The sequence below is a fragment of the Lepus europaeus genome, chromosome 7 (genome assembly GCF_033115175.1).
Source record: "Lepus europaeus isolate LE1 chromosome 7, mLepTim1.pri, whole genome shotgun sequence".
Taxonomy (NCBI): Eukaryota; Metazoa; Chordata; class Mammalia; order Lagomorpha; family Leporidae; genus Lepus; species Lepus europaeus.
The window spans coordinates 131,324,673-131,343,185 of record NC_084833.1 but is presented as its reverse complement, the minus strand read 5'-3'; the positions used below and the strand labels follow the sequence as shown (position 1 = coordinate 131,343,185).

The following is an 18,513-nucleotide window of genomic DNA, read 5'->3' as shown; positions in this document are numbered from 1 at the left end:
ATGGCAGAGAGCTGGATCAGAAATGGAGCAGTCAGGACATGAACCAGCACCTATATGGGATGCTGGCACTGCAGGCAGTGGCCTTACCAGCTATGCCACAGCACTGGTCCCAACAGTTTCTGTCTTAAAGTCTATTATCTTTGGCTTACTGCCCACACAACTGAACACATGCCAAGTAGGGCTCTGGAGACTCACTGCTGGCAGACCCTTGGGCTGAGGCCAGACACTCTTCCTCCCTTCCACTTCCAACATGCTGCTAGCTTAGTGTGTGTATGTGCGGTAACACTATGTCTGCTCCACTGTTAGCCATGGTGCCTTGTGCCCAGAAGGCTGCCACTGTGGTAATTTTCCTTCATGGATTGGGAGATACTGGGAATGGATGGGCAGAAGCCTTTGCAGGTGTCACAAGTTCACATACCAAATGTATCAGCTTGCATACACCTGTTATGCCTGTTACATTACATATAAACATGGCTATGCCTGCTTGGTTTGATAATATTGGACTTCGATCAGACTCACAGGAGGATGAATCTGGAATTAAACAGGCAGCAGAAAATCTAAAGGCTTTGATAAATCAAGCAGTGACAAGTGGCATTCCCTCTAACAGAATTATTTTGGAAGGATTTTCTCAGGGAACAGCTTCATTTTTATATACTGCTGTTACCACATAGCAGAAACTGGAGGGTGTCACTGCACTCAGTTGCTGGCTCCCACTTCGGGCTTCATTTACAAGGGGTGCTAACAGGGATATTTCTATTCTCCAGTGCATTGAAGATTGCAACCCTTTGGTCCACTAATGTTTGGTTTTCTTACTATGGAAAAACTAAACACATTGCTAAATCTGGCCAGTGTAACCTTGAAGACCTATGAAGGCATGAGGCACAGTTCCTGTCAGCAGGAAATGATGGATGTCAAGCAATTCATTGATAAAATCCTACCTCTAATTGATTTGAGTCATTAAGAAGCCTTGTGTAGAAGTACACCAGTATCATTTTTGTACAGTGTAATACTTTTCCTGTGCTCAGCCTTGAAACTTCTATTTGCATTGTTAAAATGTTTCACAATTACACACCTATGACAATGACTAAATAATGTCTCCTCATAGGAAATTCATATTTCAGTTTCTACACATGTATTTGTAAAATATGATCCAAAATATACTTTTATTAATATAGGTGAAGCAGCTAGCTTCTTTTTCTTAACTAGAATTTAGCAAAATAATAATGTATTTCAGTCAGATTTTTTATTACATTATTTGAAATTTAACTGTATGCTTAAGGAAAATTTATGGAGGCGTGAATGAGCAGTTAAGATATAAGAGATTTTAGCATAGTGTGACTTAGTCTATAAATTTGTTGCAAAGTTGCTTAGTTGCCATGCACTCTCTGGTATCTTTATATATACACTCATGTGTAATGATTGTAATACCTAAGAGGGAGAAGGTATTACATTATTCCTAATAATAGGGATATGCTTTTATGTGTCAGTTAGGAGTAATGTTGCTCTCTTGAAGTAATGACCTTTTTATTTTGGGGGCCAGACTTTTCCCTGATGTCAAGAAAAAAAATGCTTTCCTGATTGTCCTTCATAGCAGACCAAATACTGATATCCTGCCATAGAATCTACTGTCAACAATGCTGTAATTTGACATTATGAATCATAGACATATGGTATTGAAAATCTATTTGCACTTTAAGAGAAAATAACCATTACTTAAACCTTTCTGTATAATATTTCAAATAACCTTACATTAGTCTAAACTTAGACCTGTTCAGTGATTAGAATCTTCCATCCAGGTAATAAGTCATTCTGTGCTTTTATTTTTCTGTATATAATTCATAGAATAATTAGGTCCTATTCTCATATATCCTGAAGTAATTGAGACCAATCTTAAAAACTAATTTCTGAGATGATTTCACCCCCTGGTAGCATAGAGTTTGTTTTCTGTACATTTGTTTCAAACCAGCTACTGTAGGAAATGATCAGTCCATTCGAAAAATGTTTTTATGTACCAATAAACTTAGGTTTTCATTTAGTCAAATGATTTTTAATGATTAGTTTTCTGTGCTGACATAAAAACAACAATCAATTTTATATAGTCAAAACTCCAGATTACTGACAAAAAATGTTTGAAAACAAGTTTATGGATATTAAACATTAATTAGAACCATGTTCTGTGGTATAGTTACCACACTTTAATATGTAGCAAAAATGGATGCTTAATATTTCTGAGGCATGTTAATTTTTCTGCTGTATTCCAACTGAGCAAATGATGCTAAGAATGTATCTTTATAAATGAGTGCCAATTGGTAATGAAAATAATTTAGTAATAGACTATAGAGGATATTAATAATGAAGTCATATGTTTAGGTCTGGTTTGAAAATCTTTTACTGAGTCATTTTGCTTTGCCTTAAAGAACAAAATCTTCTGTTTCAGTTATATAAGTCAGCAAGATCTTATATATGGCAAGAAATATTCTGTTGAAATGTGCTGTAATGTGGGAAATGTAAATCTTTTCCACAGTTTCTATTTATGTGAAATAAAATTTAATTCTGAAAAAAGTCTATTTTGTCTATTATTAGGATAGGTGCTCCTGCCTATTTTTTATTTCCATGATCATAGAATAATTTTCTCCATTCTATCACTTTTGATCTGTGTGTATATTTGTTGGTGCGGTGTATTTCTTGTGTGCAACATATAGACGAGTCTTTGTTTTTAATCCATTCAACCAGTCTGTATCTTATTTGGAGAGTTTATTCCACTTATATTCAAGATTGTTATTGATGAGTGATGACTTGTTCTTGCCATTTTTTTCCACAAATATTCCTACTGGTATTTTTTGATTTCCTTTGTACTATTATTAGGTTTTCTGCCTCCCATTATTTTATGATGCTGATTATCTTTCTCTGTTTCTGTGTTTGGTGCAGCTTTAAGTATCAATTGTAAGGCAACATGTTTTTTAAACTTTTGTTTGTTTTGGAAAGTCTTTATTAACCTTCATTTATAAATGAGAGCTGAGCTAAGTACAGTATTCTAGCCCTATGGTTTTGTTTTTCTTTAAGGACTTGGACTATGTCTCTCCTTTCTATCCATTTCTGTAGGATTGTTGATGAGAAATCTGCTGTCAATCTGGAGCTCCTTTAAAGATAATCTGGCATTTCTGTCTTGTGCTTTTGTTTTTAATTTGACTGGCAGATTTAAGACAGTGAGAGAAAGAGAGACAGAGAGAAAGGTCTTCCCTCTGTTGGTTCACCCCTCAAATGGCTGCCATAGCCAGCATGCTGTGATGATCTGAAGCTAGGAGCCAGGTCCTTCCTCCTGGTCTCCCATGTGGGTACAGGGGCCCAAGCACCTGGGCCATCCTCCACTGCCTTCCTGGGCTACAGCAGAGAGCTGGACTGAAAGAGGAGCAACCGGGACAACCAGCGCCCCAACTGGGACTAGAACCCGGAGTACCGGTGCTACAGGCAAAGGATTAGCCTAGTGAGCCGTGGCACTGGCCTGTAATTGCAAGTTAAAAGTCACTATTCCAGCATTTTATATGCTTCCAGTGTGAAGATTGGTAAGTGCTATTCTATTATTACACCAGGAAACAGCTTTATTTGACTCCTGTATTTGTATTTGTTCTAATAGACAGCCTAGTTATTGGCCTGTCACCTTGAACTTGTTTAGTCTTGGTTTTCAGCTTTTCTAAAGTAGGCCTGAATAAATGTAAGGTTTTCCATTAAGCACTGTTAAATTTGAAGGTCTGGAACTCCAATATTTTATTCCCCTTAACATCAAACCAGGGCTATTTCACATACTTTTTGATATGATGATCTAAAATAAGCATTACGGGGGCCATCACTGTAGTATAGCCAGTAACTGCAGCCTGCAGTGCCAGCATCCCATATGGGTACTGCTTTGAGTTCCAGCTGCTCCACTTCCAATCCAGCTCCCTGCTATGGCCTGGCAAAGCATTAGAAGACGGCCAAAGCCCTTGGGCCACTGCACCCGCATGGGAGGCCCAGAAGAAGCTCCTGGCTTCAGATTGGCATAGCTCCAGCCATTGCAGCCAGTTGAGAGTGAACCAGCAGATGGGAGACTTTTGTCTTTATGCCTCTTCTTCTCTTGTATGTAACTCTGGCTTTCAAGTAAATTAATTGGTTTTAAAAATCCTTTAAAAATAAAATAAAATAAGGATTACTGCAGTGTGTGATTCTCAATTATAAAGTACAGCCTTTGAGTATTTCACTTACATGACTGTGATGTTAATAATATGTTAACAAGGTCTTACTTGGGTTAGAACTCAGATACCCTCCAAATCAAATAATCTGAAATATATTTTTACACTCCCACCCCAGGATCAGCTACTCTCTGGTGAACCCCATGTAGTTTCACTCCATCGATGTTCAGTCTGTCTCACCCTCAAGGGCTTGTGGGGACTTTACATATCCAGCTCTCAAGTTTTCATCAGTTCAGTTACATTTATTCCAGTTTCTTCTTTGGAAAGTTCTTGCTGTCCTCAGATATGGTGACTACTGCATCTCAATAGCAGCAGGTATTGACTGTAATCCAGCTCATTGTATTGTTGAAAGGTAATTTTCCCCAGCAAGAACACATGCAACTATAGTGACTGCTTGTCAAATTTTCTTTTCTTGGTGATCTCAATGTTTTATTGCCTGATATTCACCTGATATCTTCTCACAAGCTTTCAAACACTCCTCAATGCTTTTGCTGTGTTTTTTAGTGCCAAGAGATTTTAACTAGGTATTGAAAGTAAAATTACCTAATTGTATTTCTACATTCATGTTTTTGGCCCACTGAGAATATATCCTGATATTTCATATGACAAAAATGCATTTTAGTAACTCATTTTGATATAATTTTAGATTTTGGAAGTCTATCACATTTTCAGATTTATTTGAAAGGCAGAACAACAGAGATAGGGAGAGGTGGAGGGATTTTACTTCTACTTGCTCACTGCCCAAATAGCTACAACATCATGTCTGGGCCAGGCTGAAGCCAGGAGCCAGACATTCCATCCTGGTCTCCTACATGGGTTGCAGAGGCCCAGTATATGGGTCACCTTCCACTGCTTTCCCAGGCACATTATCAAGACACTATATTGGAAGCAGAACAATCAGAACTTGGAGAGGCATTCCAGTGAAGAATACTGCTACCACAAACAGATGCTTAACCTACTGTGGCAAAATGCCAGACCTTCTTATAAAATTAAGATTCAGTTATGTGGAAGCCAAAGTAAGAGAGAGCAAGCTATCACTTTTATTAGTTTTTCCAAAATAGTTGATTATCACAGAATAATATAATAAAAATATTTCTATTACTTATTTCTCTATTTTTACATTTTATATAACTCACAAAATAGTGATTGTATAAAAATTTACAGCAAGTTACCAAAGCATACGATTTCCAAAACTGTTTTGTTACATTCAGTTTCCAAAGGATGCCCTCATCTCAATAGTTAAAACGCAGACATTATGTGGTATTTCATTACCTTTGGTAAAAACTATCCTCATTATTTTGTCTCCTCACAGTACTAACTCTGGTATCTACTTTATGCAAAATCTGCTAGTACTAGAATGTCAGAGAAGATTAAGGCTAGAACAATAAGAGGCAGATATTGCCAAGAAGCAATGTCAGCCTTGGGCCACACTCTCACTTTAGTGTCATCTGTCTACACAGATGGGCAAGGTGAGAGCTCAGCGGCCTCCATCCTGGTGTCTATAGATGCTCTCAGTTGGGCAAGAAGCAAATTTGTGGGGGTAAAATGGAAACAAAGGCCATCTCTAAGGAACCCAAGTGGCTGTGCTGTGGTGTGGTTGGACCAGTGACACCAACAAAAGAGCCAGTGTGGGTGCTGGTGCTGTGGAATAGTGGGTAAGGCTACTGCCTGCAGTGCCCATATGGACACCGGTTTGAGTCCTGGATGCTCCACTTCCAATCCAGCTATCTTCTATGGCCTGGAAAACCAGTAGAAAATGTCCCAAGTCCTTGGACCCCTGAATCCATGTGGGAGGGCTCTGGAAGAAGCTTCTGGCTCCTGGCTTTGGAATGGCACAGATCTGTCCATTGTGGCCAATTGGGGAGTGGAGGTAAACCCTGTCGATACACCCATACAGGCCCTAACTGTGGCCATTAACAAACTTAACACAAAGAAGTCTAATGACCTTCCAGTTTGTTGGGGATGTCAGGAAATAGGACACCTACAGTGAAACTGCCCAAATGCTGACACATGGGGCAAGCCCAAAACACTGTGTCCCAGATGTAAAAAACACTTCCATTGGACACCTAGAACAAGCCCGTATTCTACACCAAAAATTTCATATGTCAGCAAGCAACATAAATTGCTTTTCCTAGAGCTAACAATGAGCCAATGCAAACATCTAGTGCACTCTTGCAAGAATTGTGCACCCCTCACCCTGTTAGGCCCACTGCAACAAGCAGGAGTGAACATGTGAGGCCTTGCTCCTAATAAGCTCTGGCAAGTGGACATCACGCACATTAACTCATTTGTTAAACTTAAGTTTGCCCATGTGGTGGTAGATACTTATTCAAAGGCTGTATTTGCAACAGCCCAATCTGGAGAAAAGGCTAGTAATGTGGTAAAGGCAGTTAAATCAGCCATGCTGGTCCTTGGTGTCCCCTGGACCATAAAGACTGACAATAAGCCAGCGTATACATCACAGGAATTTAATTCCTTCCTGAAATCCTGGAACATACAGTCTGCCACAGGTATACTATACAACCCATAGGGACAGGCAATCATTGAAAGAACTCATAGGATGATTAAAGATCTCTTACAAAGACAGAAAAACAATCATATGCCCCCAGACCCACAGCTTGCTTTGACTGAGGTCCTTTTCCCTATCAGTTTTCTCACTTTTGATTCCCAAGTGATAAGCCCAGCTTATAAACACTGGGGATCCTTTCCATCCCAGACCCCAGCCCCTATGGTTAGGTGGAAAGACCCCCTGACAGGAGAATGGAAAGGACCACACCCCCTGCTAACCAAGGGTTGAGGATATGCTTGTGTCTTTCCAGAGAATGTGGGACAGCCCATTTGAGTACCAGCCAGAAACATCAAGCCTGCAACTGACAGCCAACCAGAACCAGCTGAACAAGACCGAGACTCTGCCTTGTTAGCAGACGCACCTGCCCTATCATCCTACCCTGAGAAATTGCCCATAGCCACATCTGTTACTGTTGTATACCCCACTAGCTCTGGTCAGCCACTCAAATGGCCCACAGCCTGCATGTGGTCATGCCATTCCTGATAACCATTGTTCCTCATTCCTGTCCCTATCTGAGCAAGCACTCCTGTGGTCTCTCATTTTGAGCGCTGGCTAGTCAATTATGGGTAAGATCCCCTGGAGACAACCTAAGACAGGCACAGCGTGTATGGAGACCACATGGAAACAGGGTCAACAATGGTATGGCCAAGAGTCCTGTCTCCCGTTGCTCAAAAATAAACAAAAAGGGGGAAATGTGGTGGAATGAGAAGGTGAAAAGGTCATGCCAAGATGGCCATTGAGGTGAGAAGGTCATGCCAAGATGGCCACTGACAACAGAAACAGCCTGGCAACAGGCTGTGATTGGATGGCTTTGGAAACTGCCTGGCAACAGGCTGTGATTGGTTAGGGCATAGACCGCCCCATGACCGGATTGGCTGCCTTGGCTATATAAGCAGCTGTAGCAACTGAAATAAATGAGTCTGCAGGCTGCTTGCCTCAGGCCCGCTTTCACCAACTCCCGGGGTCTGTGTGGTGACCCCACACCTCTTGCCCCCACCACGCTCCTCCTTTCAGAAATGAATCCACAGCAACAGCAGATGGAAGACCTGTCTCTCTGCCTTTCCTTCTCTCTGTGTGTAACTCTGACTTTAAAATAAATAAATATTTACTTAGTATAGAGGTGACCTTCTGTATATAAAGTTAATTAAAAATGAATCTTAATGAATGGGATGGGAGAAGGAGTAGGAGATGGGATGGGAGTGGTGGTGGGAATGTGGTTATTGAGGAAAAAACTGCTATATTCATAAAGCTACACCTATGAAATTTATATTCATTAAATAAAAGCTTTCTAAAAAATTTTTAAAAAAGAAATCAATTCGAAAAGAGAAGCCCAGAAAAGCCTCTGGTATTTAAAACTCAAATAAAGTATTTAATCCACAGATGAAAAAAATCACAAAGATTATAATTTATGTTGGACAAAATGAACATACAAAATGACAATTACATTTGTGGTAGATACATGGAGGCCAGAATGTCTTTATGACACTAACATCTGAAATGGAAATTACTGCCCTTTGAATGTAGGCTGGCCTTTGCCTACCAAGCCAACACAGCTTGGCATATTTAAAGCACTGAAAAAGCCATTAGTAACAAAGAACACTACCCTTTTTGGAAATATATTAAATTTAATTTGAATATTGTTCTCTGAATAAATGACAATCATTTAATAGTCTATGTTATGATATCAGATTTTAATTTTGAATTTAAAATGTTAAGAAAAAAGGGAAGAGAGTGCCTGCAAGGGGACTCCCTGGCCACCAGTCCTTTTGGCGGCCTCTTAGCGCTTTGGCGCTCCTCCCTTTCCTCCGCTGAGCCCCAGTTGGCTGATCTCCGCTATTGGGTGGAAAACTAAGACTTTACTGCTGCCTTCCCTGAGTCACAGAGTGACTCGGCAACCTCATGGATAACAACAACCCCCAAAAAAATAATCCAAAAGGAGCCGAAATTGTCATTGAATGTGAAGAGGAAGAGCTGGAACCATGGCAGAAAAAAGAAGAAGAAACTTCAGATGACGATGAGCTAATCTTTGTTAAAGAGATATCAAATTCAAAAACTGCCATTTCAAGTAATTCTGATGAATTGCGGTCTCTAAGTTCTATGTCTACCTTGCCTATGTGTCCGCCTGACTCAAAATCTACAGACAGCATTGCAACTCAGGTTGTGGTCAAACTTCACTTGAATTAAAAGTCTCTTCTAAAGAAAACGGTGTTAATCCAGTACAACCAAATACCAGTGAAAGTGTTTCTGAAGCAAATCCCTCTGTTTCAGTGTCTTTAATGGACTGTTCTTCAGAGGCACCCTCCCAGTCTACTGGAGGAACAGGAACTGCAGATACCTCATCATCTCAAGATAAAACTGGAAAATCTGTCCTAAAAGCTTGTCCAAAGTGCAATTCTGAGTTCAGTCTTTTGGATCATTTGAAATTCCACATGAAGCGTTGTTGTCCAGACATGGTGAATAACTTCTTGGAAGTTAAAGTAGAATCTTCACGTACTGAAGACACCATTGAGATTGCTTCAGAGAAGGAGAAATTAATTATGTTAGTTAGTGACTTTTATTACGAAACACATGAAGGAGCTACTGAGGCAGAACCGAAGACTCACACAACTTTTAAATGCGTCACTTGCTTTAAAGTTCTTAAAAATAATATTAGGTTCATGAACCACATGAAACACCACTTGGAACTTGACAAACAGAACAGTAAGAGTTGGGAAAGCCATACCACCTGCCAGCACTGCTACCGAAAATTTTCCACACCCCTCCAGCTGCAGTGCCACATTGAGAATACACATACCCGTCAGGAAGTTTCTACTACTTGCAAAATCTGTGAATTATCATTTGAAACAGAGCATATTCTTTTACAACATATGAAGGACACTCATAAACCTGGTGAGATGCCATATATTTGCAAGACTGTCCTTTGGGCTGAAAACCATGATGAAGCAGCAGGAGTTTCTGTGGGAAAGAACAGCCATGCTCTGCCAAAATCAGAAAAAAAAAGGAATTCAACAATGTACAAAATGCAGACTGCAGTTTTTGACCTGCAAGGAAAAAATGGATCACAAGATAGAGCATCGTACATTTATAAAGCCTAGAGAACTAGAAGGATTGCCTCCGGGAACAAAAGTTACTATTCGAGCTTCATTTGGACATCTTCCGTCAAGAGAACCAAGTACATCTTCTAGTCCTCAAAGTGCTTCTGTTGAGGTTTCACCTCCACAGTCTAAAAATACAAGTGCTAATAGTCTTTCAAATGCTAATTCAAGTAAATCTAAGACAAGTAAGCCTGGTGCAGCTTCCCCCACTGCAAGTAAACCTAGTACAAGTAAGGCAGGAGTAGGTACAGCTAAAGACAGAATGAAATCCATTTACAAGCATAAGACTCGCAACACAAAAAATGCAATCAGCATAGCATTGAAGAACTTAAGGTATCATCAGAGGATACACAAGTGCATTGAGTGTCATTCCCAAATAAAAGACTTTGCAAGCCACTTTTGTATATATAGCCACTGTAATTTTTGCAAGTACAACACTAACTGCCAAAAAGCCTTTATAAATCATACGACGAGGAGTCATGCCAGCTATCCAAGTAAACAGTTACGTATTCTTAAACATTCTAGAGCTCCCAGGGGCATTACTCTAGTGTGCCTTAAATGTGATTTCCTAACTAATTCTTCCAGCTTAGATCGAATGGCTAAACACTTAAATCAGTGTAAAACTCATACTTGCCAAGTTATAATAGAGAATATTACAGAAAGTACCTCAACTTCTGAACCCACTTCTCACCGCTTGTTGAAATAGATTCCCGCTCTGTGGCGCTCATGCAACCTGGTGCAAGACAAGTTGGAATGTCCTAAGTTCAAAGTTCTGAAGTATTTTCTTACACAAAGGCAGTTTTCTAAGTTCGAAGTGCTAAAGTGTATTCTCACCTGAAGGCAATTAAACAACTGAGTTCATAACAAAAAAAAAAAAAAGAAAGAAAAAAGGGGAGAAACAATGACAATGGGGTTGGTAGTAAATTACTTTATATAATACTAATGATTTAAAAGCAACAAAAGAAAACTGCAGCAGGAATTGTATAAAATTAAAACTATTTATACAACAAAAGGAACTATCAGAGAGGAAAGGGAACACATTTGATGGGAAGAGCCTTTACAATTCATGTTTCAGAAGAGATCATTATTGGAGATATGTTGCATATAAGGAAATCCTACAACTCAGAAACAAAAACATTTAGAGATGGACAATGGATTAAATAATTCTACAAAGTTATTCAAATTGCTGCTTAGCACATGAAAGAATTATCAGCATATTTGTTGCTTGCAAAATGCAAATGACAAACAATAAAATACCACTTTACACCCATTCAAATGTCCATTATGAACAAATAAGTGTTAGCAATGCTGGAGAAATTGAATCTCTAATATACTCCAGTTGTGAATGCAAAATGATGAAAACAATATGTAAGAAAGTACTGAAACTTCCAAAAAACTAAATGTGAAATTTTCTTATGATCCAGGAATTCCCCTACTGAGTATGCAACCAAAAGAAGTGAAAGTGGGTTTCCACTGTTGAGGAATATATATATATATATATACATATATATATATACATACATACTATTTAACTCTTTACTTAGTGTAAGTCTAATCTTATGAGTATAAAGTTAACTGAAAATGGATATTTGTAAAAGATAAGAATAGGAGTACGAGAGGGAGGTTGAAGAATGGTGGTAGCATGGATGGGAAGGAGGGTAAGGTGGAAAGTATCACTATGTTCCTGAATGTGTGTCTATAAAATACATGAAATTTGTATACCTTAAATAAGATTTTAAAAAGAACAGATATTTGCACACACATGTTCAAAGCAACAATATTCACAATAAACAAAAGATAGAAGCAACTCAACTTTCCATGAAAAGATAAATTAAAAAATAATGTGTGTTATATACATATGCATTAGTTTAATTTCTGTTGTTAATAATACATTATGACAGCCTGACCAAGTTATATATGGAAAGGTTTATTTCTGCTCACAGTTCTGGTTGAAGGATAGGGAACAGCATCTGGTAATGGCCTTCTCACTGGTGAATTCTAGAAGAAGCACAAGGCTTCACATGGTAACAGACAGGGAACATACAGGTGTCTCTGGTCTATGAGGGTTCCACTCTGATGATCTCTAATCCTAATCCCATCCCAAAGGTCCCACCTCTAATCACCACAGATTAATTTTCCTGCCTTAATGCCTCACAAGGGGAGATTAACACCAAAGTTATGTTCAAATGAGAGCAACATACAATGAAATATATTTGGAATAGAAGAATTATCTTATAAGTTTTACATGTACCAGGACAAGGGATGAAACGTGAAGACATAATACTGCTAGAAGTGACCAGTAGTAAGAGTACAATTATTGTATGACTCCACTTATATGAGGTCCCTAGAGTAGACAAATTCAAGAAAGAGAGTAGAGAAGTGATCACAGGGTCTGTAATGGAGGGAAACATGGAATTAGCTTTTGATGCACTCAAAGTTTTACTTGTGGGGAATTAAAAAAAATCTGAAATGGTATGTGATGGTTGCTGTGTAATGCAAAAATATTTAATGCTATTAAAATGTACACTTAAAATATCCCATGTTCCATAATGTATTTTATTACAATAAAATGTTTTCTCCCAACTATGAACCATAGTCTTAATCCATAATCATTTTAATGATTGATTCATAAGCCTATTTTTCATTACTAATTTTTAAGATTGTGAAATAGCAGAATATACCAATTAAATGAGTTTGAAACAATGGCAAGTAATTTTGGGGCTACAAACATGCAATTTAGTATTAGTACAAACTACATATAGGATCATAGAAATATATATATATACATATATATATGCAAAATGTATTTTAAAATTATTTACTTGCAGCTGGTTTTGTGGCACAGCGGGCTAAAGCCCTGGACTGCCGCACTGGCATCCCATATGGGTGCCAGCTCGAGTCCCAGCTGCTCCACTTTTGATCCAACTCCCTGCTAATGTGCCTGGTAAAGCAGCAGGGGATGGCCAAGTCCACCTGCACCTATGTGGGGGACCTGAAAAAAGCTCCTGACACCTGGCTTCAGATCATCTCAGCTCTGGCAGTTTCAGCCATTTGGGAACTGAACAAGTGGATGGAAGACCTCTCTATCTCTTTGTCTCTACCTCTCTCCGTACTTTTGTCTTTCAAATAAATAAAATAAATCTTAAAAAATTATGTATGCACTTATATTTGCCATTTTGCAGTGTTTCAAGACATACTTAATCTATTACTTTACAAATTTTTACTAAAAATTAATGACAATATTAAGAGTTTCATTTATTTTCAAAATGCAATAAGTTCTGTTATAATAAAATGAGATAATACATCCAGTATAAATGTAAACCAATAGGTGTCCTTCTTACAGAAAGAATTTAAGGAGATGCATAATGACCATTGCTGGGCATATGAAAAATATTGCTTAGAACAACGTTCACAGTATATGAGGATGCATTCCACGTGAAAATACCAATGTTGCTCCAAAGATTAAGCTTGTGACATTGACTAGATTCGCCTTCAATAATGAAATCTATTGATCACCACTCCATGAAAGATATCTGAAGTTGGAAGCCAAATCAGAGTTTGCTCCAGATACTGATATGAGATGTGGGCATCCCAAGCTGTATTTTAACTCCTGTGCCAAACATGTATCCCAGAATTTTCTTAAAAAACAAATAATAAATATGAAATTCCTGATACAAGTGTAATTATTAAGCTATTTTGCTACCTACTACCAATCAGATAATAATGTTTAAAGATATATTTCTATGAAAAGGGGTGGGGGGAGAAAAGGGAGAGAGAAAGGGGAGGGAGAGAGACAGAGAGACAGAGAGAAATGAAGACACTGATTTTCCATCCACTGATTCACTCCACAAATGCCCCCAACTGCAGGGCTAAGCCAGCCCAAAGCCAGGAGCCAAGATTCCATTTTGGTCTCCCATGTGAGTGGTAGGAACCAAAGCACAGAAGGCATCATCCACTGCCTCCTAGGTACATGATCAGGGAGCTGGATAGCAAGTGTGGTAGCCAGAACTTGAAATGCGTGCTGATAAGGGATGCAGGGCTTGTGAAAGGTGTCTTAGATTGCTTTCCACCACAGCAACTCCCTGAACATGATAATTTAAAAACTACACTTAAGCTGTTCATTCAAGGTAAATATGGCATTTTAAAAAGAGAAAATAGTAAGTGTCCTTTGAAGGAATATGTGTTATGAAGAGAACAAATTTTAAAAATAGATGCTTCAAATATTTCTTTCATATGTGATGTGTTGATGTGACAGATACTGACCTGAGCAGCTTAGACCAAGATAGGACTTGCTCACTTATGGAGACAAAGGTCAGTGGGCTGCCCCCTGCTGTCACCTCCTTCTAGGTCAATCTCTGTTGCAGAGTCATCTAGAGGTCTTACTCTTCCTGAGAAACAGGGTGATGGAGTGGTGCTAAGTTGTATAAAGGTTCAGAATTGGAGAAAAAAAGCACACTTGTTTCAGACTTAATTACTGATGGGGTAAAGCATTGTAGGGCCTCTATAACAGTTCCAACTTCTTCCTTTGCCCTATGCTACTTCCTCTCCCATCTAGTTATAGGACTTGGTCTCTAAAAATAATTTTGCCCCCCAATTCAGCAACATCTCCTTTCTGGGAACCTAAACTGGAATGTGTCTCACTTAGTAAAACTCTACATACATTTACATAACAACTGAGAAACAGAAATTTTAAACCTATTTAAAAGTCTTCCATCTGAGGAGTTTTAATTATTTTGAAGCAATTTCCTAAAAATGCAAATATTAACATTTGATGCAATATATTTAACAAAATTATGAAAGAACAAAGTTAACATCTCAAATTTCAGCAAAAATCTTTGCCTAATTAATGTACTTTTGCTTCTGAGACAGAGAGAGAGGGACACACAGATATACAGAGACCTGCTATCTGTCTATTCACTCCACAAATGCCCACAACAGCCAAGGCTGGGCTAAAGTCTGATGCCTGGAAGTCAACTGGGACTTCCATGTAGATAGAAGAATGTCAAGCACTTCAGTCATCATCTGTTGCCTTCCATGGTCTGTATTAATATAAAGATGGAATCATAAATTAATATAGGATTCAAACCCACACTCCCCAATCTGGGAATCAGGTAACCCCAAAACCATCTTAACTATGCAAAATGCCCACCCTAGATAAAAAGTATTAAAATCTGAGTCCCCTGTCTCTGTTCTCTTTGCACATTTTTCTTGACTCTGGTCCTATGTACCATCTAACTCCTGAATGCTTTCTTCCACTGTTACCACATATACTGGGTTTTAGCACAGCTGGTAGGAGGAGGGGACTAAAATCTGATTAATGTACTAAAATGCCTTTTCTGTTTTTTGCTAAGAAAGATATTTCTCATATGGAAAACCCTACAGTATTAGTAATTGAACAACAGCTCTTCCTTTATATACACTGCATGTATGCATTAGAATAATAATGTGAAAACAAAAAGACAGAAGTAGCTGTCTAATCTGAATAGACCTCAGACTGATCAAAGATGCCAGGACAAAAAAATCCCACTTTTGTGATATGAGTCAAGGCTAGTTGAGAGATTCGTATTACCTATATGAATAGAAGAGTGGAATGCAGACTATGACTGCATTTTAGATGTATTGAGCTTTTGTATAACCACAAAGAAACATTCAACATGTAGTTATACTTGTGATCTAAAGGCTGGGAAGAAACAGGAGTGTCAGAACACAGAGGGCAAAATCTGCTCAGAATTGGAGTGGGATGAATGGGGAACCAAAGGAACACTCTAATACACTGAATTAAGGATAAAAAAGTAGGGGCCAGCTGGCATCGTGGCACAGTAGGTTAATGCTCCGCTTGCTCTTTTTTTTTTTTTTACAGGCAGAGTTAGACAGTGAGTGAGAGAAACTTTAATATTTTTTAAGAACTTCACCAGAACCTTGTTATCTACCTGCTGGATTTTGCCAGAAACAAGGCAAAGAGGTGAATATAAGAGTTTCATGGAGGTCCTGCTGCTACTTTTTCTCCTGACCTATTGAGAATGGGCATGGGTGCTGTGATATAGTTGAAGAGAACTTCAGTGGGAATGTAATGGGGATGATGATTCTTGGTTCAGTCATTACTCATTTTCTCTATGGATAGGGGTATGAAATGTACTATTCAAATTCTTGTATCATCTTAGATGCTGCAACTGCCTATTAGTTACTTTATTCTGCAAATTAAGAGACTTAAGCTTTGAGATTTCCACCTTAAGTACCTCAACCACAGACCAAAGAAGCAAATTTTGTGTGCCCTAAATGCTTAGGTCTTAGGGTCACACCAATTTAAATAGAAAATGGATTGCAGAGATCAACAACATAGAATGCCATCATGGAGTAGTAGGTCCTAATATCTGCTCACAAGAACTATTTTTCCTGTAATAGTGATCACTTGTCATCAGGACATTTTACAATTTGAGACATGGATTCCATAGCAATCTGCATTGAACAGAGAAAGTGGAAAGGCCACACTCAATTGTTGACTGCTCATTTTGCAACTCACTTCTTCTCCTGTATTATAGTCACACCTTCCATGTAATGACTGGAGTTCTTAATTTTGGGTACCTAGTCAGTAAGAGGAGTTCTAACAATTAATTTGTACTGAATGCAGAAGAATGAATGACATAGTCCCTATAGCAAAAAATGAAGAGCACAATGAGAAGAGATAGAATTCACTAATTAAGGATTCCCTTAGGATTAAGGGATTACTAATTACTAATGAAGATACATCGTTATGCACCTCAGGTGTCTGAACTTGTAGAGCACTCTATTCCTTAAATACATTCTTTAGAAACACAGATGAGATTAACATCACCTTCATCAACAATCTATTGAAGACCTGCCCCCTGCATTAACCATCATTATTATTAATTGTTTACATGATGCAGATATTTTCATGCATTTACAGCCATATACATCTATCCATATCTATCTATATAATGTTATGCCGAAAGGAAGTCACATTTTATGTAGCCTGGAATTTGAAATATTAGTGTGTTAGCATCACACACAAGAAGTGAAATAATTAAATATACATGTTTCAAAATTATTAAGAATCATAAATTTCCTAAAATGTGTATTATATATGAGTATAATTAGCTTGCCATATTATTCATCCATTGAAAGTGTAAAGTTCTGGGGATTTAAGAAATGTGCAATTGTAATGAATGCTATGTTTAGAACATTTTTACTATCTCAAAAAGAAATTCAGTGCCCTGACTCACAGCAGTGGCAGGGAGATGGCAACAGCTGGCCAGTGGCTCTTCTGTACACATGTGATCCAGAGATTCTAGCTGAAGAAAAAATCCAAGGTCCTCACCTTCTTTGAGCCTGTCCGCAAGAATTGACAAGGAGCTGGGCACCCACTTGAGACTGTAAGGCACTCCCAGCCTCCTAACATACCACAGGCTCTGGGGCTCAGGCCACTTAGTATGAGCTCCAACAGACAGTGGACTCAGGGAAAAGTTTGCCTCTCTGTGGACTGGACAGGTGGAGAGGTGGAGTGGACTCACTGCACCCCACAACTACAGGATCCTTGTGTGCTGAGGCTGTGAGGACACTCTGGCTCCATGAGAGGGTACAGCATGTATCTGGGCCTCTGAGAAATCACTGTGTGTGGCTCCACACACTCAGACCTACTTGGTGACCTGGGGCAAGTCACTGCAGTGGGACCCATGCTTGGAGTGAGGGCTGTGCAGATCATTTCTGTGGTTCATACATGGGTGCAGATGAGTGTTGCGCCCACTGGGGGCTAACACCTGAGCATTGATCAACTTGGAGGAGAGTAGATGAGGCTGTGATCACACCAAAAGAGGTGACCATTCACTCCCTTCTATTAACAAGAGGACACCTACCTCACCCAAGATGCTACTTACCCTGGATACTCGCACCATGCTAGGGCATTGACTACAGCTCTCCGGTCACACTCAGCACACACCTCTGGGCATTCACTGAAAGTGCAAGCATTCCACTAAGCCACAAAGCATACTTCAAAGATAAAACCCATCAGAGGAAAAAACCAAGTATAGCCACAAATGCCTAAAAATATATGCAGAAATTCAATTCAAGAAACAAGAATAAGGAACACAGCATGACACTCTCAACAAAAGGAACACAACAACACATCAATATTTTTTGAGGTCACACTGTTTTTATTTTCTTCCTCAATGAAAATAATTTTTTAAACTTTAATGTTTACATTAAATTTATAGAATATCTGCAACACATATATATTAAAATGTAAAAATGAAGATCTTGAGATACTGGAAAAGGGATTAAAAAATTAATCATAGGATTACTCAAAAGCAATCAGAAGCAAATCCATGAATTAAAGAAAGCCATACATTAAATGAAAGAAAATTTTTCCCATGAAATTGGAATTTTAAAAGAATAATCAAAACAAAATATTAGAAATGAAAAATTCAATAGATGAAATAAAAATCCAGTGGAAACCCTTAATGATAGACTTGTAAGGCAGAAGAAAGAATATCAAGCTAGAACACAAATCTTATAAGAAGAAGGAGAAGGAGAAGGACAAATAGAAAATGTCATGCCAAAAGAAGAAATTAGAAAACTTAAGAACAGTGTTGGAGATTTACGTGATACT

The 18,513-nt window shown here is 38.5% G+C and overlaps 1 protein-coding gene and 1 pseudogene across 1 annotated transcript; both read left to right on the top strand.

Annotated features, from left to right (window-relative positions):
• The first annotated feature begins 272 nt into the window (after positions 1–272).
• Positions 273–961, top strand: LOC133764043 (acyl-protein thioesterase 1-like; annotated as a pseudogene).
• Positions 962–8,694: 7,733 nt separating this feature from the next.
• LOC133764042 (zinc finger protein 280C-like) lies at positions 8,695–10,621 on the top strand. Its single transcript, XM_062197679.1, is given in 3 exon segments — positions 8,695–8,860; positions 8,929–9,767; positions 9,769–10,621. Coding segments are annotated over 3 exon segments (1,833 nt in total). The 3' UTR covers positions 10,597–10,621.
• Positions 10,622–18,513: the final 7,892 nt, after the last annotated feature.